At 46.6% G+C, this 26,038-nt stretch overlaps 1 protein-coding gene across 2 annotated transcripts in view; it reads right to left on the reverse strand.

Annotated features, from left to right (window-relative positions):
* TMEM255B (transmembrane protein 255B) overlaps positions 1 to 26,038 on the reverse strand; it is a 120,129-nt gene that overhangs the window by 18,547 nt on the left and 75,544 nt on the right. For both annotated transcript variants that reach the window (XM_075918391.2, XM_075918372.2), the window contains exons 5-7: positions 14,854 to 14,934; positions 10,055 to 10,140; positions 6,136 to 6,295 (exon numbers count right to left, since the gene is read on the reverse strand). In XM_075918391.2, coding sequence (XP_075774506.1) covers positions 6,136 to 6,295; positions 10,055 to 10,140; positions 14,854 to 14,934 — 327 coding nt within the window. The remainder of the gene's footprint in view (positions 1 to 6,135; positions 6,296 to 10,054; positions 10,141 to 14,853; positions 14,935 to 26,038) is intronic.

Consider the following 26,038-nt stretch of genomic DNA (forward strand, 5'->3'; position numbering starts at 1 on the left):
CGCACGTGCTGTTGTGGGGAGGCACTTCTGGGCCCATGTTTCTTCTCGGGCAGCTGGGGCCAGAACCCATGGAGAATCTCTGCCCAGTCTAATGCAATGGGCTGTGGCAAACGTGCCTCTCAGCCCCTCCTGGTGATTCATACTCCAGCCTAAGTGGCTGCCAAATGACCTGGGGATTTGGAGGTGGGGGGGGTGCAGGGGAAGGGGTGTTGTACTGCACCATCAGTTGCTGCATGGGACAGTTCTTTGGTTTTCCACATGGGGGGAAGGGTGACAGCTCCTGGCCAGAGCTGTGGGGGAGCAGCCTGGGTAAGATGTGCCAGAGCATGGGCCCTACACTGGAATATTGACTGCACTGATATGGACCAGTGGGTTTGAACACCCTGCCTCACCTGCAGCCTCCTCCAGACAGACACTACAGAACTGCTGCATTCTCCCCACCCCTCTGCTGCTTGGGTCTTTCCGGATAGAGGCCAGGCTAATAAACCACCCTGAGCCAGGTTAAAAAAAAAAATCCCTGGTGACTGCATCCACCTGCCAGCCCACCAGCCATGCAGCTCCAAACCCTGTGGCAGCTCATGCCTGCCACGCAGTTGAGGCCGCAGCGGCAGCCTCCTCCCAACATGGTCTTGGCCCCAGCTGCCCTGCAATGCAGCCCCATCCCCAGCCCTGCCTGCCACACAGCCCTGCCCCAAGGAGCAGCTAGGCCTGGGGCTGCGTGGCAGCTAGGAACAGGACCACAGTACTAAAAATAGCACCATGGCCCCAGCTCTAGTCTTGGCACACGGGACAGCATGCTATTTTTAGTATCACGGTCCCAGCCCCAGCAGCCACCATGCAGCTACGGCCCAAACTGCTCCCGGGGCTGGGCTGCATGGCAGGTGGCTGCCCCATGTGCTGGGACTGGAGCCAGGGCCACGGTGCTATTTTTAGTACTGCGGCCCAGGAAGGGGGCGTTCCAGGGCTGAACGAGCTAATTCCTGAGCAGTCAGCCGGAGGCCTGGGGCAGTGAGGCCGACCCAGTTGCAGTCTCCTAATGGACATTGTGCCTCTGCTCACAGCAGTCTTGCTAGCTCGGAGAAATGTGTTGTTAACATGAAAAGCAGTTTTAAAGCATTGAGCAATGCAGCCATTATCCTTCAAAGCACCTACCACAGACATTAAAGAAACAAATTCAAGATTTCCAATGCTGGATAGAAGACACCAGTGCTGGACAGTGATGGCTCAGTTTCCAAAGAGATGGACATGCAATTATTGATGTAGCCGTGCCGCTCTCAAATGAATGAAGTGAGGGCTTCAGAAGAGGAAAAAACTTCACAACAAGTTGTCACTAGCCAATGGGAAGTCCGGAAAAGACTTCCGGCTCTCACCTCTTTGCCCTAGCCAATGTATCCCAAGCAGCAGAGACTGACAACAGCTGACACGAATAGTCAAACCTGACAGGCCTACAGCAGGACATTTATAATGGGTGATTTTTACTATGTTTCAGATAAAGTTTGACCATTGCAGGAGATTGACCTGAACAAAGCTCTTGGCCAAGGGATCCAGATAAAGCAACAGTTCCAAACTAAGAGGGAAAAGAGGAGACAAAAAAGGGGAAAACAAGGAGAAGGACTGTGTCAGCACTGGGTAACGCTGGCTCTGTCCTTCTCCACTCTGTTCTGGAATCTCTGGATTCTTCTCCTCCTTCCTGTTTTACCCACTTACTTCTACGTGTGACCTTTCCCATGAGCTTTCCCAGAGCACCCAGTGAGAATATGAGTAATGCTGGAAAGCAGCTTGGGTTCCCTTCTGCAAAGGAGGCACAGGCTGTTCATTACTAGATGGCTGGTGTTCATTACCGGCATTATGGGAACACTTCATGCCACTTCCTACATGAGGATGAGGTGGTGACTAAAGGGGGAGACCAGATAGCAACTGTGAAAAATTGGGATGGATGGTAATAGGCACCTATTTAAGAAAAAGCCCTAAATATTGGGACGTTGGTCACCTTCGTGCCCCAGAGTACAGGCAGTCCCCGGGTTACGTACAAGATAGGGACTGTAGGTTTGTTCTTAAGTTGAATCTGTATGTAAGTCGGAACTGGCATCCAGATTCAGCCGCTGCTGAAACTGACCACCAGTTCTGACTTGCATACAGATTCAACTTAAGAACCCCAAGTCAGCTGCTGCTGAAACTGATCAGCCGCTGATTCCAGGAAGCCTGGGGCAGAGCAACTCTGCCTCGGGCTTCCTGTAGTCAGCGCTGGTCAGTTTCAGCAACAGCTGACTTGGGGACGCCTGGGGCAGAGCAGCTGGGGTGCTGCTGGGTTGGTCCAGTAGTGCCCAGAGAGGCGCTGCGGGACCAACCGGCAGCGCCCCAGCTGCTCTGCCCCAGGGTCCACAACAAAAGCCTGGTCTGCTGGGGGGGGGGGGTCACACTAGCTGCGCCCCCCCCCCCCCCAGCAGACCAGGGACACGGGGAGCAAAGCCGCAGTGGCGGGGTGCCTCGCCTCTGAGGTTTTGCTCTGGCGCGGGACCTGCTTTGCTCCCGGTGCCCCTGGTCTGCTGGAGACGGTCCCCAGCAGACCAGGGGCACCGGGAGCAAATCCGCAGCCACGGCAAAGCCTCAGAAGCGCGGGACCCCGCCACGGCTGCGGGTTTGCTCGCGGTGCCCCTGGTCTGCTGGAGACGGTCCCCAGGGGGCGAGAAAGCCCCGTTCGTAAGTGTGGATCCGACATAAATCAGATCCGCGTAAGTCGGGGACTGCCTGTAAATGATACTCTGCTACATGTCTACACTAGGGATGCAATAGTATAGTCGATTAACCGATAAGCAAAAGCTTATAGGTTAATGCTGTAGACTACATGCATTTTCCCCCCACCCCCACCAGTAGCCAGTAAATTTTTTAGGAGGCTGGCCAGCAGTCCGGCTCGGTCCTGGCTTGAAACAGATCTGGGACCTATCCCTGCTGCGGCTCTGCATTTAAAGCAGGCAGCCCAGCTCAGTTCTGGCTTATACCGGGTCCGGCAGCTCAAACCCCACCCCTTTATCAGAGGTAGCAGCACAGGGTGACAGGCAGCCAGTCTGCGAGGGGAGTTGGTTTTTAAACTGGCTCCCTTTGTGGACCAGCTCCTGCCTGGCACCTTGTACCGCTGCCTCTGATACAGCGGCAGCACTGCAGAGTGGCAGGGGGATCCTCAGGAGTGAGGCTGGGTCACACTGCTTGCCGGCTCGCCCCCAGGGCCTATAGATAGTCGACTAACTGATAAAAATTCATGAGGTTACTCGACTATTCAATTAACCACTATTTAACATCCCTAGTCTATACCTTGCTTTGGCACAATGGCTGCGTCTGGTTGCTTCCTGTATGTAGGAGGGCAATTCTTGGTGTACATTGTGCAGGCGCTTAACAGAGAGTTTGAATAGCTCACACAGCCCAGCTGTAATAAAATGTTTCTAAAAGCCCTGAACCATGACACAGAGTTAGTTACTGATAGCTTGTTTTCCTGTGTGTGTTTTGCTGAAGGAAGCACACTTGGGCAATTCTATCTGAGTAGCAGGCAGACAGGTTACAAGCAGTGGCCCCTAAACTGTGTGGCATGTCCCGTAGGGTGGTGTGGAGGAACGCTGGGGACGCACAGCTCCTCCTCTGTCCCAGTGGGCCCTCACTCCACCTCTTGGCCCTCTCCACCCCCAGCCAGCTCCTCCCCTCGCCACAATGCAGCTCTTCTCTTTGCCTCGCACCCTGCTGCAATGCCACCGTGCCCCTGGCTCCATCCCCAGCCAGCTCTACCACTAGCCACAGCTCCTCTCCCTTCTCCAGGTCTGCCTCCAGCTCCTCCTCCAGCCCGAGCTCAGCTGCTGAGGAAGCCTTGCGTGTGCAGTAATAGAGAGCAGGGACAGATTCTGTCACTGGTAAGAGGGACACAAATGAAAAAGTTTGAGCCCCACCGTTATAAAGGAATGTCTTCAGGTTTCAGTGTTGTGTTTCAATGGACTTTGAACTGCCTTTGCTGTCTCCTATCAATACAGCCTCTCCTCTTACATTCACCCACAGCCTTTTGTTCCAGAGGTCCTCAGGTACTTCACAAATGATCTACCACACCTCCTGCTTCTGATAATAACCCCAAGGGCCACTTTATGTCCTCCCCAGTCAAAGGAAGGAATAACACCAGTGCGCTGGGTGGTGGGAGTGGGATGGGAGGGGTGGCAGAGACATGACCTGCAGACCAAATAGAGCCAAAACACCCATGGGGAATGCTGGCCCCAGCCTGATGGATTTCAGGGTATTTGTGCAGACCAGCAGCCCTTCCTTGTTCCATGCCTGCCCTACCCCCATCCCTTCAGCCTGCTCAGTGGCCATTCTGTATTAACGCCTTACTACAGCTGTACACGACTCGATCCTCTGACAGGAGCAGTTCAGGCAAATCATCAGTCCCCAGCAAATGCATTAGCCTGGGGGACCTGCAAGGCCCAAGATTTAGTGTGCAACATTGCCTGCTTCCTACTTCTCACCTGCCAGAAGGGGTATTCGTCCTATAGATGGTGGAGTGTGTAGTCTATGCCAGGGGTTTTCAGACTTTTTTCTCGTGACCCAGTTGAAGAAAATTGTTGATGCTCACAACCTAGCATAAGTTGACTAGACTCTAGTCACTAGAGCACAGGCTCTGGGATGGGGCCAAGGATGAGAGTTTTGGGATGTAGGAGGGAGCTCCTGGGACAGGAGGGGCTTACCTTGAGCCACTCTCAGTCAGCCATGCAGGGGGGTGCTAAGGCAGCTTCCTGTCTCTCCTGGTACCGCAGATCATGCTGCCCCCAGAAGCAGACAGCGGCACATTCCCAGCCAAAGGGAGTGCAGAGCTAGTGTTTGGGGCAGGAGCAATGCACAGAGTCTTATGCACTCTCCTTCCCCTCACCACTCCCACATCAAGGAGCCGGGCCTGCTGCCGGCCGCTTCTGGGGTGCAGCCCAGTCTGCAGTGCCCTGACAGGCAGGTAGCTGCTTTAGCAGCCCCACTGGTCACCTGATCCCCCTTGCAGCAACGAGACCCAGTGCCTGACATTCCATGACCCATTTACTGGGTCGCGACCCATAGTTTGAAAACCACTGGCCTATGCTACGTCCCAACCCGAGTAACAATGAAAGGGGAGAAATCACAGTTCCTCAGAGGGCATAAGTGTCATCCCTGCTGAGCTCTCAGTCAGCACAAATGAACTTAGACTACATGCTGGGCAGCAATGGGCAAAAGTCATCACTACCTGGCCTTCAAGCAGGGGCCTGTATAGCTACAGGTTAACCAGCTCTGCCTGAATCCATCCTGGCCCATGCTGAGTCACCAAAGATGCAAACCAGGAATTAACGTAGGGACAAGCTGCAGGGTCTTTTGCAGTTAAATGGCAGCAGCTTTGTTGGAAACAGGCTCCTTCATCCCTCCATCCTCCTCTTGCTTTTGGCAAGTGATACTGCAAAGACTTGTGACTGTTGTAAGTAAATGCTGCAGTGGTGGTGGCTGCCCCTGCGGGGAAAGGGAGGGTGCACGCTGTCTCCAACTCCCTAGTAACGCCATTCTCATGTAATCATAGTGACTTGAGTTTGAGCCAGTCCCACCCCGCAGGACAACCAAGAACACACGGCCACGTTCATTTTAACCACCAATTAATCGCAGCCACCTCCACAGCTGAGAAGCTACTGCCCTCACACTGCACAGCAGTTTAGGGCAGGCAGCGAAGAACAGCACGTCTGATGGAAACCAAAGAGGGGATTTAGGTGAGCAGCATATGATAGTTCACATCAGAACCTGGCTGATCCCCCAGCGCAAATCCCTGCACTATCACTCAGTCTTCATTATCTGCAAGTGCACTGACTCAGAAAAAGGAGGCCACTTACTGAACCACCAACATGACTTGCTACAGATGCCAGCTTCTTACCTACACATATGTATTCACAAGGCCTGCCCCTACTTAGGTACACCACCTGGCAAGCTCACAGTGCAAGGATATCGGACTTGGGATGCAAAGCTCATGCAGGAAATATTTTGTGAGCACTTGCTGTAAATAGTTCTGCTGTCTCTGTTTTGAACATATTAGGTAACAGGCTAATTAGCAACATACAGAAATCGCCACTAATGAAAAGCTGCAGGAATTTCAAGGCTTACCATGTCTTTAAAGCCCCCAAGTATGGCTGCCGTGACTATCCCCAGAAACAATCCAATGATGTTCAGGACTGTGGAGGCCCACAGCAGCCGGTACAAGTGAACCACATCCTGGCAGTTGTTCACGCCAAGAAACTCATAGTAGCTGGTTGACTGTTCTGAACTGCAATGGGACAGAAATAGCATCACCATTACATCAATGGCTTGCAAAGTACCAGACCATTTGAATCTTAAAATGTTTAATTTTTTTCTCAGGCAAGAACTACAGCCTTGTCTGCCTGAGGAAATCGTACAAAACATTCCTGCGAGAGTTGACATTGCTTAGCGAAACCACTGCGGGCTCTGGTATAGATTCTCTACAGCTTGACTGATTTAATGAAAAAATAAAGCTACCAGTGGCCATGCTAGGGAGACTGCTGTGCTGCCCTTCACTCAGCTGACTAGTTTTCGCCCAGGTCAGGATTTTTTGGTACCATTCTCTAGCACAGCTGTGGCACTCAGAGGTGATACTACATTACTCTTAGTAACAAGTGTTGAGAGCAGCTGGCAGCTAAAACATACTTAGCACACTTCCTCCTTAGTTCACCTGAACTCATTGCTTCAAAAATCCCTACTGACTGTGCATGTTGCTTAAGAAGTGAATCCAACTACATGGATGGAGATTTTACTAACTGGCTATACAGTGTCTGTGGTTTCAAGCTGATGGAGACAACACAATTCAGGATCTAGTGATAGATGTTCCTTCAAATGGTAGTTGGTACTATTTTTACATTCGTATATAGCAACCGTATTAGAAATCAAGCAAGTTAGGAACCCACACTTTGTTTCTGTACTCAGTTATTTTTGCTGCAGAGTCTGTGCATTGTGTGGTATGTGGAGAAACCAAATCCCATGTTTTAAAACACCCTGCTGTTCTATTTGTAAACACATGGCAAACACAACTGCTGAGCAGTAACGCTTTACCACTCACCCACTTCCATGCCAGCTGTCTAAGCCAAAGAGAGTTTCTGCCTGCTTGCTCTGGGACCATGTGTGCTACCTCTGATGCCCCTCCCCTCACTATGAACTCTTTCTACACCTGGAAGAATAATTTCCATCAACTTTTTGGCAAAAGGCAGAGAAAAGTGGAGTGTGAAATTTTTCTTCTGAGTTCCAGTCAGGCACATTGAGTGCAGTGACGGTAGCTGGGTAGGGAAAATGCTAAGGAGAAAGGGAAGGCATGAAGAAACACAGGGCTACTATGCAGAGCCAAGATATTGCAAGTCTAAACGTCAAACCTTTTGATGTGGTGCATGGCTGTGGCAGCAAGCCGCCTGTTGCTGTAGTCAGGCACACCCTATCACAGACATCAGTCACTACAGCAGATAAAGCCAGTGGTCCACCTAGCACTGGTCATATTCACAAAGCTCTGCTGCCCAGTGGAATCCTTAGTCATTGGGTTAGAGAAAGACTGTCTTTGTGGCCTGGGGGCTAAGGCATTCACCTGGGCGATGCCTGACACCTGGATTCAAGTTCCTGCTCCAAAGCAGGGATTCAACCTGAGACATCTCACCACTCAGGTAAGTTCAGAGACACCAATCTACTGGCCATTCTGGGGGACACATGCCTCTTCAACCCCACAGACTGGCCTGTATGCAAAGCCCTAGCCCATAGCATCCGGACTTACTAGCTTTGCATGTGCCCACTGGTAGAAATTCAGGTGCTTTGGGGACTTTAGGATGAGGTGGCAGCTGAGCCATGGCTTGGCAAATGTCCATGGTACACAAGTGCCTTTGTGCCTTTTGAATCTAACCCTTACCCTGTTCTGCCACTTTCCCCTCGCACCCTGTGCAATCTGCAGACACAACAGATAATGTTTTTAGCGCAGTGATGGTCTCAGTATATATTTGTGCATTGATTGGCCCAATGGCGCCTTGATGTTGGCTAGGGTCTCTAGGCATTACCATAATTCAAAGGTACAGATAGCAATAGACTGATCAGCAGCTGATGCACCACAGCAGTTCAATTTAGCATCTTGCAAGAAAGGAAAGCAAAAGCATTTACCCAGGCTTTGACTTTGTCAAATCAGTTCCATAACTCTGAACCCCAGAACCTCACCCATCACTCTAACATTCTGGAGAAACTCATAGCAACTTCCAGTCCCAAACTTTTAATTCTTCACGTAAGTAAGGCATGACAAAATGTTGTGGGTGTATTTTTGGGGGGAGGGGAGGGGCGGGGAGGCAGTGGGGTGGAAGTTAACAGATGAAAAAACACATTTGTCTGTTTCTCTGCAAACTTTTTTCTCCCAAACTGGCATGACTTTTGGAATTCCCATATGTGGCAACCAGGATTTGAAGAGGGCTGGGTCATGTAGGGTTGTAGGCATAAGTAAAAACAAAAAACAAAAAATAGAGCTTAGATGTGAATGGGGGAGGGAGGCAAGTTTAGGAGACCAATCTTGGGTGACAATATGTTCCAATTTTAGGGGGACAGGCCTGATATTTGTAATACGGGTACCTATTACCCCTCACCCTCATCCTGATTTTTCACACAAGCTGTCAGGTCACTCTAGCTCAGGGTGTGCGATGCTAAAATGTGAAAACATCCCACTTGGTCCACAGAAAGCACAAGAGCCAGCATCCCCTCCTACCCCAAACCCTCCATACCCCACCTGAGGAGATTTTCCTGAGTTTCCTGCTCTTCACACAGCATGACACTACTTGTATCAGTACTGACATGTACACGTGTGGAATAAGGAAGGTACTAGAAAGGGATTTCAGGCGTTAAATAAAGCTCACATGCTTATTTTGTTTGGCAGTGGTTCTATTTACCAGGTAGGGGAGGCCACATCAGCCTGCTGCACCACCACAATGAGCCCATCTTGGGCTAGTCTCTCTTCACAGGCTAATGTAGTCACCTAGGGTATGTCTAGGCTGCATCCCTCTGTCGGCCGAGGGATGCAGATTAGGCAGGTTGACATTGCAAATGAAGCAGGGATTTAAATATCCCGCGCTTAATTTGCATAAGAATGGCAGCCGTTTTTGCCGACTCAGCACTTTGTCGGCAAAAAGAGGCAGTCTAGAGGGGGATCTGTCTAGAAATAAAGCCTTTTTCGACAGATCCCTTATGCCTCCTGCAAGGGATAAACATACCCCTACTGTTTCTTGACTAGCATATTCATGCACTTTCAGCCTGTGTTTTGTTAAGGATGAATTAAAACAGAAATCTTCTGGTAATATGAGCAACATTTTCCTTTTACCATATTTATTCTTATGGCCATTGAGTAAAACTCCCTTGAGCACATACATGCTCTGGCCATGATGTAAAGTTGTGATATGGAAACGATATTTCCATTAATTTTGCTTCCCAGAGATCAGTCAACAAGTGACCACATGGAATCCATTTTGGAAATCCTAATGCAAGCTCATGAAAAAATCTTTACAAGGGGCTGCTTTATTTATTTATTTTGGTGGCCACATAAAACTCTACAGATAATTTTTAAAGAAAACCCACTGAAATAATAAGAGCACTGAGAGGCAAACCAGGTCCCTGTCTCCACTATGAGCACAGCCTCCAGACACAGTTTATCCTGCAAGTCAGTGGGAAAGGGAGAACAGGATCTGGGGAACACACAATCCTGTGCAGGATGGACCTTACCCATAGGGACCTCCTGTGGCTGAATGCAGAGGAACTATTTGTATTCTGGGAATCCATTGGCCCTCTCAGAACAGTGCTGTAGATTGGGTGCTATTATGGCTTTTGGCTATGTACTAGCCCTGCAGTTTGGAGGGATGTTTTCCTGTGCCTTCTCCCAGGGTGCTCACCAAACACACTAGCCAATTGTGTGCTCATTCCCAGGACATGGGCCTAAATGCAAAAGGAGGTGGAATAAACATACAGACTCTGATTGAGCAGATGTGTATTGCTTGCTTGTACTTACTTTTCACAATTGTACAGGTCACAGCAATAGCATGTATTGCTCTTTATTCTCAGCGGGCACTTGTTGTTTAAGGTGTTACACGTTACCTGGGAATAAGAGAAGGAACCATTTTGTAGTCTGAGGACTCTTGCCACAGCATCTAGCCACCATTTTGCAAGTCATCCCACTGACCACATAAAAGCAACACATCTGGCTTACTCTGAGATTCTTTGCACTGGTACAAAAATGATTTCCACACACAGGAGAGGAAGCAGGCCAAAAGACCACGGTGAGACTACTACAGCATTATACAGTAAGTGAGAGGTGTCCAAACATTCCTTTCAAATTGGAAACTGGAGAGTAACTGCACAAACCATCCCCTTCCAGAGTGTCTTTAGCATTCAAACAGAACACTACAACTCCAGAAAAAAAAAGGTTCTTGCATTTTTTTGTGTAAAGCATCGTAAAAATACTGAAAATATGTTCCCCCAGACAGCTTTGCTGCCACGAACTTGTCTTATAAAATCTGTTTACAATTTTCATGTTTTATAAAATGAAATATTAGAAACGTGATATTCTTATTTACAATAAGGCTCTTTCATGCTGCTGGAGACTGGAATAATAATAGTCCCTGGTGAATAATATTAAGTCTCTCAGGGTATGTCTACACTACCCCGCTAGTTCGAACTAGCGGGGTAATGTATGCATACCGCACTTGCTAATGAAGCCCGGGATTTGAATTTCCCGGGCTTCATTAGCATAAGCGGGGAGCCGCCATTTTTAAATCCCCGCTGCTTCGAACCCCGTGTAGCGCGGCTACACGGGGCTCGAACTAGGTAGTTCGGACTAGGGTGCCTATTCCGAACTACCGGTACACCTCGTTTCACGAGGAGTAACGGTAGTTCGGAATAGGACCCTAGTCCGAACTACCTAGTTCGAGCCCCGTGTAGCCGCGCTACACGGGGTTCGAAGCAGCGGGGATTTAAAAATGGCGGCTCCCCGCTTATGCTAATGAAGCCCGGGAAATTCAAATCCCGGGCTTCATTAGCAAGTGCGGTATGCATACATTACCCCTCTAGTTCGAACTAGCGGGGTAGTGTAGACATACCCTCTGTCTACATGTTACAGCCCCTGAATCTCCAGAAGGTCTCATTCCCTCTCCCTTTAGCTTTTATTACAGCTAAATAAAAAAAATTAGAACAAAAACCAAAATATAATGGGAAAACATACAAGCAAATGAGTACCATTTCCAGCATGCTCTGGAATACAGAAATGAAAAGGTTCATTTTTGAGAATATGGACTCTAGAGAACAGATATTGGAAAAATAAAGGCAGACACATGCCAGTCACACTCCATTCAGACAAGAGATCATTTTAATGACCCTTACCATGTAATATGCATACACCATTTCTATTTGATTTAGCAGGCTAATTGTAATATTTTAAAGGCAAGTTTCTTTTTGAGATCCTTAGCTTTATTGATAGAGTTTCAAAATATTGAAACATCTGTCAGTGTTAAACTGGCTAATGGTATGGAAAATACAACATTTCTACCTTCTTCTTAAGTACGCTGTGTCCATTCAGAAAGGTTCTGTTCGAACAATGAAAAGTGAATTCACTGTTTAATGGAGCCTGTCTCATCATGAAAGAGATAGTAGTAACAGGTTTAGGAATAAATTGCTGTCTTTAAAAGCACTTATCGGAGGACCTTTGTCACATATGCCCATCTAATAATGCATTGGTCCATGAGATAATCTCTTATTGAAGGGGCTGAACCAAGTTATTCTGCCTGTGGTGCCTGGGTCAGCATACGCACTTCAGTGGGAGTGCAGAGAGATTCTGTACTACTGATGGATTTGCTCTTGAAAGAAACACTAGGCAAATCTGCACGCATGTGTGCGCACGCACATATAAATGAAGTTCAGTTTAGTTTTAAAACAAAATGGTTTGTTAGATTTTCCAGACTTGTGAGATGAGGCAGGGTTCATCTGAATGGTGAACGTAATGGCAGGGGGGAAACCTGAAAAACCTAGAAAGAAAAGAGCTCTCTGGGCAAGGTATACCTACGTTCAAGTCTGTAATACAAAATGAATGCTCTCATTCAAAATGGAGGTTTCACTATGAAATGAAAGTCGCAATTAAGATTATGATCCAAGATAGCAGCTGCAATGCATAACAATTCACAATCTGATACAGATATATTTTACTCCATCACAAACCCACTAAGATATAATGTGGTTTATTTACCTCTGTCTTTTTTTACTTCAAGTCAATGGGCCCTCAGAATATGCGTAAGTGCTTTCCTGAACTGAAGGCATAAATCACCAAGGACCGCATGTAACTTGCTTTATGACGAAACCCACTAATTTCAGTGACTACATCAGTCTAATCAAGTGCCACTATACTGCATGACATATGGCAGCATCTTAAATCTATCCATAAACCAAAGTTGGTGTAGAATTCATCAGCTTGTTTGTTACTGGGGGCATCTACCTGGCAGCACATAATACTAGTGCTTTTGGGTGGGCATTGGCTAACTATCGGTAGTTAGGCTAAAACTAACCAGCAGCTTACATTTTACTTATCACATAAGTTCATATTGGCCTGGGACCAATGTACAGTATCTCAAAGATTCTCTCTCTCTTTATGCCATGCTGCCAGAGTCAAGATCAAGAAGGACTCCAGAGCTTAAGGGGGTGGTGGTACAAGGGCGGGCAGTATCTGCAATGACCCCATGATGTTAGGACTCTCCCTTGGTTTGAAATTGTCCTAATTTATCAACCTTCAAGGCATGCTGCAACACCTGTACATTTGCCGTGGCTGCAAGAACTTGGGAGTACCTTAAAGGAAGACTGTAAAGATCATAAACATATTTTCAGCTTCTCAGTTATGATAAAGCTGGATTTTTCAAATGTGCATGAAAGGCCAAGAAAAGGCACTCCTTTTTATGAGAATAGAAACAAATAAATACTCAATGGGAGCAAGGGGGATAAAATCGAGCATTAAATCACGTGCCACTTGTGGCTATTCTGCATGTCAAGTCCTAGTCCTTCATTTCAGATACCAAACTATTATCTTTCTCTTATTTCACCTGCTTGTGTCTTTCCATGCCCTCAACACCAATTTAAGAGAGATTCTTGCCTCACGGTAATTGCAAGAAAATACAATTCCACCTGTGTCTGCCAAAGGAAAGAAATTAAACAAGAAAACTCCACCAGTTATATATCACTTGCACACCTTCAATGGCTTTTTTAAGGAAACTTGTGCTCAGGCAAATTCCATGTAGCAAACAATCTGCCGCCTTGGTGACAAATCTGCATGGAATGTGGGCCATGTCAGCTGGTCACCAGTTGACTAAAATAAAAAAAGCTAAATTCGCCAGCTGTGGATCATCTTTGGATTAGTGTACAGCAATTCAGATCCAGATCAATTCAGTTGGAAAGACATTACCTGGGACAACCAGACAAGAATGTATTACAAGAGTAGTAAAATAAAAACATGCTATGAACCAGTGGTAGGCAACCTGTGGCCTATAGGCTACAGGTGGCCTACTGGGGTTCCGCCTGCAGCTCGCGCATCCTTTCTCTGCCTCCTTCCTCCATGCCTCTTGCACATTGGGGCATGGGAGCCCCACACTTCCTACTCCTCTCTCTTCCTCCCTCCCTCCCTCCCGCAGCTGTTCATGGCAGTTCAAGCTCTGGGAGCACAGGGGAGGAAGAGGAAATGCAGGGCTGCAGTGTCCCAGTGTGAGAGAGTCGTGGAGGGAGGAAGGAGGCAGACAGGGGGTGCGCAGGCCGCAGGTGGAACCACAGTGGATTGCCCATCACTGCTATAAACCCATATTACTTTTTTTGCCAGAGGAGGGCAAAAAGCTCAAAGCTACTCAAACGTACACATTCTTAGGAGCTTTAGACACAGGCTAATATTTCAGATGCCTTTTAAAGGCAAGTGATCTGCCTGAGCATCCCTGCAGGGAAGCTTCATCAAGTTCACTTTAGCAGAAAAATAATTCTGTTTACATGGTTGACATATCACTGGTATTTTTTTATTTGTGGGGAGAAGGAATTACAGTTATGGAAAAAGATGCTGACACAGGTCCTATATCTTATTTAGGTAGGTCAGCAAGAAGGTCAATAAAATATTCCTTTAATATATTTTCTTAGATAAAATACAGAATACTCTGATTCCAAATGCATTACTCATTTACACTGGTAAAAGACTTGACTTGTTTAACATTAGTAACAGTAACATTTCTCATAAACTGATTCAGAGCCATGGAAAGAGCTCCCATTGTAGACATCTGGCTTCCTGTAAGCCCTAGTACCATTTCTCTATTTTCAGTTCTGCTCTGCTTTATTTTCTTCTTGATACCACCAGTTTAGCATCCCATACTGGAGGAAAGAAACACAAAATGAATAGCAATACCAAAGAAAATAGGGGAAAAAACTAAGTCTAGATTTTTCAGGAGACAACCCATTTGGGTACAGTTATTCTTCCTGCCCTTTTATGGTTGAAATAATAAAGGGAAGCTGAATACAAAATACGGACATTCTTGGCTTGTATTAAATGATTATAGTGGAAATCTGAAGTTTTCTGGCTTATGCAAATTTATTAACTTACATATTTATTATAATAGTCCAGTCAGCAAAACCTCCTCAGAAGTTTATGTAATAAAGATTGAATGAGAACACCTTAAAAGAAATAAATTCACAATTATTGGTGGGTGCTACTATTAAGGAGGAAAAGAACATTTGGGCTTCTAATGAACCCCTCAGAATGTCACAAAGGAAGTTAATGAGCTATGATATGGTTGTCTTTACCTCTGTCTGGTAGGCATCATATAAGAATCCTATTCCACTTGAATAAAACTGACACCTTCTGGAGTGCAAAGGCCTAGGGTCCTGAAAGGAGAAAAATATGAATGCAAGTATGTAAGCTGGAATAAGTATGCAGTCATAATACCAGCCCCCGCTGCCATGTACTCACTGCTTTTTGGAAGCCAAAGAAAAGGAACCAATAAGGTGATCACATAAGTGCACTGCAATACTCTCTGCTTTCCAATCTGTATCCACTCAGAAATGAGATGCAGAGAGTTACATTTCCCTTGCCCTCTCTACCTTTAGGCTGTGCACAGATAATCTATTTTTCTCTAACCAAATGGCCTCAGACTAGCCTCTCAATCATTTAATATTGTTTTTCCCCTCCCTGCTGCCTTCTTCTGTACAGAGGTCAGATGAATAACATACTCTTCAGAAAATGGTACAGCCACTATTTCCTCATCTATAACGGTCTAATCCAATTAAGTTTAAAATTAAAGAAAAGTATTAGGTAATTTTTTATAAAATACAGTATCTCACGTTTAAAGATTTTAAATAACTGTTGCCATAGAGAAAACACAGACTATGAAATAGGATCTTTGAATATAGCACTGAATTTTAGTACTACAGGACCGTGGTGCTCTAATCCTTCCCTTACACTACAAAAAAAAAAAAAAAAAAAAAAAAGGAAGTAAAAACAATTATGATATTAAGGAGAAGAATCTAGAGCTGGGATCATAATTCATAGTAAATCAATATCTCAAATGTACTGCTTTTGTTTGATGCACAATCTTCATGGTGATAACACAAAGGAACAGTCTCTCAGGAATCTCCACAACCTGGCAGGGGGGGACATACATCAAGCAGCAGCCAGTTAGCAAATGTAAGGTTATTTGAAAGCTACTGATGTTTGTCTCTGCCAAATTCAGGACTATGGGTGGATCCACAAAAGTTCTAGACACCTAAATCCCATTTTAGGCACTGCTGCAATCCACCAGACACCTGTTCAGAAGTCATCTAACCCTGTAGGTACCTGACATTACTCAGCACTTATGTGTTTGCAGTAAAAGTTACCTAGAGCCTATGTTTCCATCTTCGAGCAAGCACTCTGCTGCCTCCCATCATCTGCTTCAGATTCAGAGTGATGCATGAATTGAGGAAGATAAGCATTTGGCCACTTACATAACATGTGGGACCTGCTCCAGTAGGCGTGCTCAGAGGCTGCCTATCAGACTGGGGCCCAGGGATGGGGTCACACAAAATAGCTCAGAGCAGGATGGCTTCCCTTACAATCTTTAGCCCAATGGTTAGGGTACCCATTTGGAGATGTGGGAGACTCCCCAGTTCAAGTCCTCTCCCCCCCCACCTGATTAGGAGAAAGGAGCTGCTACCTCAGATGAGTTCTCTAACCACTGTCATACAGAATCATTCGAACACTCTCTGGCACATTTAATATTTGATTATATAACTGATGTGGAACAGTTTCAATGGGAGAGATTGAGGAAGCCCCACATCAGACTATCCCACAGCCTAGTGGTTTGATCATTCACCTGAAAGCTGGCTGATTCCTCTTCATATCCCTTCTTCTCTTCATCAGGCTGAAGTGGGGACTTGAGCCAGGGGTCTCCTACATGCCAGGTGAGTACCTTAAACCAGTGTTTCTCAACCAGTGGTACGAATACCCTTAGGGGTACTTGAGAGAAGTCTGGAGGGTACGTCAACACAACAGCAATTTGGAGAAAACTGAATTTTTGTTTTAAGTTTTACAGCATTATATTATTTTTGTACTTTTTACACCCAAAAATTTCATTGCCCACCTGGCTACTATTAAGTTGTTTAAACAAACGTGTTGCAATGTAGAAAAAAAATTGTGTGTCTGAAATCTGTAAGTACTGGGGATACTTATTTATATATATATTTTTAAAAGGAGTACTTTATAAAAAGAAAAGGTTGAGAAACACTGCTTTAAACCATCAAGTTAAAGTTCTAAGATAGGCCTTACTCCCCCTGCTTTGTGTACAATTAGCCAGCCTTTGAACATACCTACTGGATCCTGCATGTGACTTACACAGCAGAATGCCTATCTTCCCCTGGTTCAGGAGTCACAAGCAGAGATAGGTTTCTCCCTCCAGCCTGGACTAAGGTGCCAAACTCCGAGAAGGGTGTGGGTCAGGACACACTCCTCTTGTCAACATCTTTCATTGGATTGTCTAGACAGCTCCCGGCTAGAGTGCTGCTTTGTGGAACCCACTCTAAGGCCCCACTCTCTCCGTATTCACTGTATGGGGAGCCTCAGTGCCTAACTCAGGCTTTGTGAATCACAGCATTGTTTTCTAGGTACCTAAAAATTAGGTATTGTGACAATGAGGGTAAGCCTGGACTACAGGGCTTTGTCGACAAAAGTGGACTTTTGTCAAAACTATACCTGAGTCTACACTACTGTAAGTCGACAGAACGCGGCAGTTTTGCTGATGGCAGTTCACCTCTTTCTACGAGGAATAATGCCTTTTGTCAACAGAGTTCTGTCAACAAAAGGTGCTATTGCATCCATGCTGTGTTTTTTCAAAAGAGAGCGTCTAGACTCTCTGTTGAAAAAGCGGCTTGCTTTGTCAACAGAACGGGCTGTAATCTAGACACTCTTTGTCGACAGAGGCCTGTAGTCTAGACGTAACCGGAATGTCAAAATGCTTAAGTCCCTTTTGTGGATTCTGGGCATGCAGGGGAGGAATTTAATGAGTGCATCTGACGCAATGAGTTGTATCTCATGAAAGCTTATCCCCTAATACATTTGTTAGTCTTTAAAGTGCCTTCTTGTTATTATTGTCAGATGTATTTCACAAAGCAAAGAAGAACGTGGGAAGAATGAGTCTGAAATGAATGGCTGAAGTTGGCGTACACAAAAAATTCCAGCATTTTTCCATTCAAGTTTTTAATATGTTGCTGAAGTCTAGTTTAGGACATCTAATGAACTCTGAAACTGCTCTGTTACGGTACATCTACACTGCAATGCTATTTCGGGATACCTCTGGTATCCCCAATTCTTTTGAAAGTGTCTGCTATTGCGAAATATAGCGGACGCACTATTTAGGCATCCCTGTAAACCTCATGGCATGAGGGATAAGGGATGTCTTGAAATAGTGTTTTATTTTGAAATTTGGCACTGTGTAGATGCGCCAAATTTTGAAATAGCCTATTTCAAAAAAGAATCAAAATAAGATACACAATTTGCTTATCTTATTTTGAGCAAAGGGTGCAGTGTAGACGCTCCCTCATAGAGTGTCAGTGAGATCATGGCAAGGAAAGGGGTGAGAACACCGTTATCCACCAAAACCCTATTTTCCTAAAAATTTACACGTAAAGGACTCTTAATCCATTAGCAAAATCTCAACCTTCCATCATCTGTCCTTCACTGCAGCAGCTTTATTTCAAAACCTGTGAATGCAGTATAAACTGGCAGCTGAAGCTAGGGTTGTGCTAATTAGGATCTATTCTCATTATTTTATATTTATTTGGTAATGAACAATATAAATTTGTAAAATCCAAAAAGGCAATCCGAGAAAATGCAGAGGCCTGCAGGAATGAGTCAGGTAGATTAATAAAGCTCATTCATTGTGTTACTGGCTTTGACCTTCTTATTACCTTGGCAAGATAAAGGAACAGCTTGGAGACAACTGGCCTAAGGGTTGGGTGAAGCTTAGCATGGAATCCAATAATATTTGTTTATACCACACAAGTAGAGAACAAATTGCTTCAATAACTTCTATTCTTTGGAGGAACAGGAAATACCAGAGTGATACAAATAACATGTTATTTCTAGCACTTGTAAAAATGGAAGAATGTTATTTTTCTTGTCTAGGAAAACATTAGGCTTTAGTAGTAATTTCTTCCATTGCTTGAGGAGGGGGGGGGGGAGGAGAGCGAAGAGAGAGTAGTGAGCAAAGCTGAAGAGGAGCACAACACAAAGAGAAATGATGTTTGCTCACAACATAGACATCAGTAACTTAATTAAAAACTGCCATTTGTTATGTCCACAGCAGATACAAACTTCATATGTGATAATGAAAGTGCTGGACCTAACCTTTCTATGTGCTAATATCCTCCATTGCCATAAGCTTTCCAAGAGACTGTCAGGGCTTATGTTGTCACACATGGTTTATCTTGCATATTTTTAGAGGAAGTGAGTGAATTGCCTGCTTTCCCACCACCAAACACAGGAAGACATCTTCCACTCTTCTCTTCCCAGATCACCAGATGTTTCTAACCTTTACCTTTCCTTCTTATTTAACCCCACACAAGTTCTTGCTAATCTCCTTCCTGTTTCTTTGGCCACTGAGGGGATGCCATTGGTGTGATCACATTGCTTGATTGTCCTTGTGAGGAGGAGAACGTAGGTAATTAACCAAGCTTTTCAGAATAATCATTATTTTACTGAAATGTGTGGAAAAAATTATCAAGACTTTTTTGTAGTGGTCAATGTAAATACAACTAATTTTTTGGTGTGCAACAGCATAATAACCCCAAACATTCAAGTGTACAGGTAATTTTGAAAATGAAAGAGAAAGTTTTCTGCTCACAATCAATACCTCTCAATGAATCTGCTTCTAAATTTAGTTTCCAAACTACATTTTTATGTGGTAAAAGGGTTAAGATTTAACAGATCAATGAGCCACAAAGATACTAAAGATTTATTAGCATTTGGTTTATTCAGATATGCAAATAAATTAATAAACCAGAGACACAGTCATCAAGGTTAGATTGTGCAGTGTATTAAGGCTGCTGAAAAGCAGAATCGATAAGAACCATGATTTAAAGGTTATTTTTTGTACTTGCTCATAATACAATGCAGTCTGCCTGAAGATTAAGAGACACAAAGAAACATTAAAAACTGTTTAAAAATTATCCTACAATATGTCATACTTTATTAACGCTTATATGATTTTATTGCCCCATTTAATGACAAAGGAAAATGAGCCATGTTTAAAAACCATGAAAGTATTCCTACTAGATTGCTCATAAAGTGCTGTCTGATTTTTTATATTGCTATCTGCAGACTGCATATGCATATGAGATAACTTCTGATCCTTGACACACATGTACAGCAACACTTGCAGAAATACAGTATGTTCACTCCTATACTCTATGGCAGTGGTCCCCAACACGGTGCTCGCGGGCGCCATGGCACCCGCCGGGGAATTTATATGCACCCGCCTAGTGCTGCCCCAATCGCACTGCTGCCGTGCCGCGCTGCTTGTTGATTTCAGCCCCTCCCCCCATCTATCCCCTTCCCTCCGGCCTCTTGTTTGTCCCAGGTGTTTGTCCAGGGCTGCCAGCCAGCTGCACTACCACGTCGGCCCCTCCGCACTACCACGCCAGCCCCTCCTCACTTCCAAGCACCCCCGGGAGCTGCTAGCCACAGAATCCCTTGCAGCGGCTGCGGGCGAGCCCTGACCTAGCGGCTCCTCTCTCTCCTCTTGCAGGGGAGGGGTGCATGTGGCGCCCTGCTTCACATCAGGGAAAGGTGTGTACAACTGCAGAGAAAGGGAAGTAGGGGGACCCGTGACACTCTCCCCGGGTATGTCTACACTACAACATTAATTCGAACTAAGCTAATTCGAACTAACGGATCCAGACTAAAAAATTAGTTTGAATTAGCATTTTGCTAATTCGAACTAGCATGTCCACATTAAGTGGACCCTGAACCGGGCTTAAGGATGGCCAGAAGCAGTGCCGGCAGGGCATCAGAGGAGGACTTAGAGCATGGATCTGCTGTCTCAGGCTAGCCGAAGGCTGTGATTAAAGGGTCCCGACCCCCACCCCAGACAGACAGTTCTCAGGGGTTCCCCGCTTGCAAAGCAGTCCTGGCTTGGATTGCCCGGACTACCCACACTGGGCACATCACAGCACTCAGCCATCAGTCCGGCTGCACTTGCCGCAGGCTGCCATCTGGAGAGAGGGGGGCAATTGGGGGGCTGCAGGAGAGCTTCCACCCCCAGAAGCCCACAGAGCCAGCCCAGTCCTCCCCATCGGGGGCTCGTGCCCCATTCCTCCCTCACCTCCTTCCACTTACCCTTCCCTAGCCCCTCTTCTTGATGTACAAAATAAAGATAACGTGTCTTCCAAAATAGAATCTGTCTTTATTGAACAAAACTGGGGGAGACTGGGAAAAGGAGATGGGAGAGGGGAAGAGAGAGGCTGGGAGAGTGGAGGGCAACTAAAATGATCAGGGGTTGGGAACAGGTCCCATATGAAGAGAGGCTAAAGAGACTGGGACTTTTCAGCTTAGAAAAGAGGAGACGGAGGGGGGACAGGATAGAGGTCTCTAAAAGCAGGAGTTGGGTGGAGAGGGTGCATACAGAAAAGTTCTTCATTAGTTCCCATAAAGAAGGACTAGAGGACACCAAAGGAAAGGAATGGGTAGCAGACTTCAAACTAGTAACAGAAAGTTGTTCTTCACAAAGCAAAGAGTCAACCTGTGGAACTCCTTGCTGCAGGAGGCTATGAAGGCTAGAACTAGAACAGAGTTTAAAGGGAAGTGAGATCAAGTCATGGAGGTTGGGTTCATGGAGTGCTATTAGCCAGGGGGTAGGAGTGGTGTCCCTGCCCATGGTTTGTGGAAGGCTGGAGAGGGATGGCACGAGACAAATGGCTTGGTCACTGTCTTCGGTCCATCCCCTCCAGGGTCCCTAGGGTTGGCCACTGTCGGCAGACAGGCTACTGGGCTAGATGGGCCTTTGGTCTGACCCAGGATGGCCATTGTAAGCTCAGGGCTCAGGGTCGGGGGTCTCACTGGACCCCCTTGATTCTCTTGCACACCTGCTCCTGGGTGACCAGGCTGGCAGCTCTCCTGCCCTAGCCGGCCACTTTCCTGTGCCTAGTGCGGAGATCGTGGACGAGGTCCATGATGTCTGCACTAGCCCAGGCAGGTGCCCACCTCTTGCGGTCCCGGGCAAGCTCCCGGGAGCCGCCAGCCTGGTCCCGGGAAAAGGGGGAGGGCTGGGGGGCATCGGGTGGGTGGCTCGATCTGTGCCACGTGCAGGGTCTGCTGGCTGGGTGCTGGCAGGCTTGCACCTGGCACGGGCACCATAGCCAGCCCGTGCCCCTTTAAGGGGTCCGGGGCCGGGAGGGGGGCAGACGAGTTTCCCTGGTGTTGGCCAGAGTGGCCACCAGGGAAACCTGGGGAGGGCTAGCCTCCCACTAGTTCGAATTAAGGGGCTACACACCCCTTAATTCGAACTAGCTAGTTCGAACTAGGCTTAATCCTCGTAAAAAGAGGTTTTCCTAGTTCAAACTAAGCGCTCCGCTAGTTCAATTTAAATTCGAACTAGCGGAGCACTAGTGTAGCTCCTATTAAAGTTAATTTGAACTAACGTCCGTTAGTTCGAATTAACTTTGTAGTGTAGACATACCCCCACAGAGTGCTCCGACATTTCCGCGCGTGCTGTGGGGAGGGGACACAAGGATTTGGTGGGGAGAGGGAAAGGAGACGGAATTCGATCAGTGGGGGAAGGTGGGAGAGGGGAGCAAACCAGGTATGGATGGGATCGGGTTTGGCTGGGAGGGAAGAGGGTACAGGGTGGATCAGGTTGGGGAGAGAAGAGGGGTGGACTGGGTCCAGTCACTGAGGGGTCGGGTTTGCCTGAGACGGGAGAGAAGGTGGAAATTGGTTTCCGTGAGTGCATGGAGGGGGGGGCGGAGGAGTCGGGATGTGTGTGGATAGGGATGTGTATGGAGGGGAGAAAGGACGTAGGCTGGGTTTACCCGGAGAGTGTGGTGGGAGTCAAACAGAAAGGGGCGCTTTCCTCCTCAGTGCCTGTCCTGGGGGGGGGGGGGGGGGGGCGACCAAAAAAATGTTTTGCTTGGGGCAGCAAAACACCTAAAGCCGGCCCTGGCCCCACCCCTGGGTGCGCGGCCTATGCGCAGCACCTCCCCCGGGTGGCCCCGCCCCCAGGCGGCCTAGACCCCGCCCCCGGGTGGCCCAGCAGCCCCGCGCGGCGCCCACCACCCAAAAAGGTTGGGGACCACTGCTCTATGGCTATGTCTACACTTCAGGCTTCTTGCGCAAAAGGTCTTGCGCAAGAGCGCGTCCACACTGCCATGTGCTTTTGCACAAGTGATGTGATTTTGCGCAAAAACGTCCATGGCAGTGTGGACACTCTTGTGCAAGAAAGCTCTAATGGCCATTTTAGCCATAGGGATTTCTTGCTCAAGAAACCCCTGTTACCTGTCCACACTGCCTTCTTGTGCAAGAGGGCTTATTCCTCGTGGGGAAAGGAATGACTCTTGCGCAAGAAGCCCTCTCTTCTGATGCTTTACTGTAAGTTTACTTGCGCAAGAACATGTGTGCAGTGTAGACGCTCCGCAAGTTTTTGCGCAAGAACAGCTGTTTTTCCGCAAAAAGCCTGTAGTGTAGATGTAGTATGTAGCTATTAACATTAACTCTAACATTCACACCAAGAACATACTTTCGTAACATATCCAAATATTACTAAAGATAAATTAAAGAGGTTCTATTAAAAACATCTTAAAACAGATTGATGTATTTATTATTGGGCACACATTATACACAAGCACAGTAAAAATGCCATTTTTAATATACGCACAGAGCTTTGGGCAGGTCTGTGCTATGGGAGATACAAATAGTAGTCACATGAAGATTTAGCATGAGCTCAGCACTATGCTTTCCCAGTTTCCAGACTACTGGGAAAAATGACAATTTTTCTTGAAAATGTGTTAATTATGGCACATAACTAACTCGCTTTGCCAGTAAATCAGGAAATCCTCAGGAAAGTCTATGACTAGAAGTGCTTTCCTATCTGCCCACTCTGAACCATCTCTCTTTAAAGACGTCACCCCAACAATGTTGTTTGCTTTTAAAAAGCAGCAGAAATAGCTTAGGGTATGTCTACACAGCAAAGTTATTTCAAAATAACAGCCATTAATTTTGAAATAACTTTGCTAGCGTCTACACAGCCAAACCGCTATTTCGAAATTAAATCAAAATAGCGGAGCACTTATTTCAAATTTGGTAAACCTCATTCCACGAGGAATAATGCCAAATTTAAAATAGCTATTTTGAAATAAGTGCTGTGTAGACACTTACATCGAAACAGGGGGCCTCCAGACTTCCCAGGGTGGCCTGGTGGCCACTCCAGCCTCAACCAAGAACACTCTTCACTCTCCTCCCTCCCCGGAGCCCTTAAAGGGGTTGACTCTGGCCACAGTGCCTGTGCCAGCTCCAAGCCTGTCAGCCCAGAGCCAGCAGTCACTGCCCCTGACCCAGAGGCCCCAAAACATGAACTAGCAAGCCACTGGCAGCCAGCCCTCCACCGCTCCCCAAGAGCAGTCTGCCAGCTCCCACGAGCCTGACAGGGCCCGGAGACGGCGGGTGCCTTCCTGGTCCAGGGTCAGATGAATACCTAGAAACCATCTACTTCAAGACAGACCCAAGAAAACCAACAATAGAACACCATTTGTCATCACCTACAGCCCCCAACTTATACACGCTAATACCAACCCTGGTACCTTCCCTTGCAACAAACCCCGTTGCCAGCTTTGTCCACATATTCACTCTGCTGATACCATTATTGGACCTAACCAAGTGAATTATAAGATCAAGAACACATATTCCTGCTCATCCAGAAATATAATTTATGCTATCATGTGCCGAAAGTGTCTGTCTGCTATGTATATTGGACAAACATCTCAGATACTTCGTCAAAGAACCAATGCCCACAAAACAGACATTAGACAGGATCACAAAGAAAAAACAGTTTCTTGCCATTTCAACCAGAAAGGACACTGTCTCAATGACTTGATTACCTGCATCCTGCTTTAAAGACCTTTTAAGACTTCACTTGAAAGAGAATCCTCTGAACTGTCATTCATGCTTAAATTCGACACTTTACACGTAAGCTTAAACAAAGACATTAATTATCTTACCCATTACAAAGATAGCTTCCCCAATTATCACCTCTAATATCATTAACTCACATTTACCCCCCCCCCATCCCCCTTCTGTTCTGAAACTTGATTTGTCCTTTTCATGTGTTCATTTTTTTAAATTGTATACTTTGGTATATATGGTTGTGACAATTTTCTTCCACTATTTGATCTGAGGAAGTGGGTCTGGCCCACGAAAGCTCATCACCTATTAAACCATCTTGTTAGTCTTTAAAGTGCTACATAGTCTGTTTCTTATTCAGGTTTGGGGGGGATGCCCCCAACATCCATGTTCTCCGCACTAGACGGAGGAATGCAGCCGTCTATGGCAGGGTAGCTGCCAGCCTGGCCACCAAAGGCCACATGCGAACCCAGGAGCAGGTTTGCATGAAAATCAAGTTGGTCTGGCGAGACACCCCAACCCTGAGCCCTGAGCTTTCCCTCCCCATTCTTCTCCTTGCTTCCCACTTCTAGCTCCCTCCTCGTAGGTCTCTCTCTCCCCTCTCCCAACCTCTCTCTTCCCCCTCCCACCTCCTTTCCCCAGTCTCACCAGAGTTTCATCTCCCCACCCCAATTTTGTTAAATAAAGAGAGTTTATGTTCATGAAAATACATTTATTTTATTTGACATCAGGAAGAGCGGTTAGGAAGGGGTAAGTGGAAGGATGTGAGGGAGAAATGAGGCACAAGCCCCCAATAGGGCAGACCAGGGTGCTCCTCAGGGTGGAAGCTCTCCCACAAGGCCTCCTGGATACTGTCAGTCCCCCGATGGACCTACCGGATGAAAGCCTGCAGAAAGTGCAGCCAGGCTCACAGCAACATGTCCAGGAGAAGCACCAGAGTGCCCAGGGTCAGCTCCGGCTCCATGTTGCATAGTGCTGTGGTGTCCTGAGTGAGGGCAACCAGAGCACGCAGAGACAAAATGTTTTGCTGTCCCTCATTGAGGTAGGCAAGCAAGCAGGGAAACCTGAGAACCGGCTGCTTGGGGGGAGGTGGAGGGGAAGGGTCCTTTTAAGTACAGTCCTCAGATAGCATCAGGAAGCAGCCACACAAAATAACTCCTAACCTGATGCCCTGCCGAACCTGGTTCCAGCCGGCCTTAAATGCGATTCATCATCCACTCAATGTAGACGCGCTATTTTGAAATGCATTTTGTGTCTAGACACGTTATTTCAAAATAACTTATTTCAAATTAACTATTTCGAAATAAGATATTTCGAAATAATGCTGTAGTGTAGACATACCCTTAA

This window comes from Pelodiscus sinensis, chromosome 1 (genome assembly GCF_052426305.1).
Source record: "Pelodiscus sinensis isolate ZL-2025 chromosome 1, ASM5242630v1, whole genome shotgun sequence".
Taxonomy (NCBI): domain Eukaryota; kingdom Metazoa; phylum Chordata; order Testudines; family Trionychidae; genus Pelodiscus; species Pelodiscus sinensis.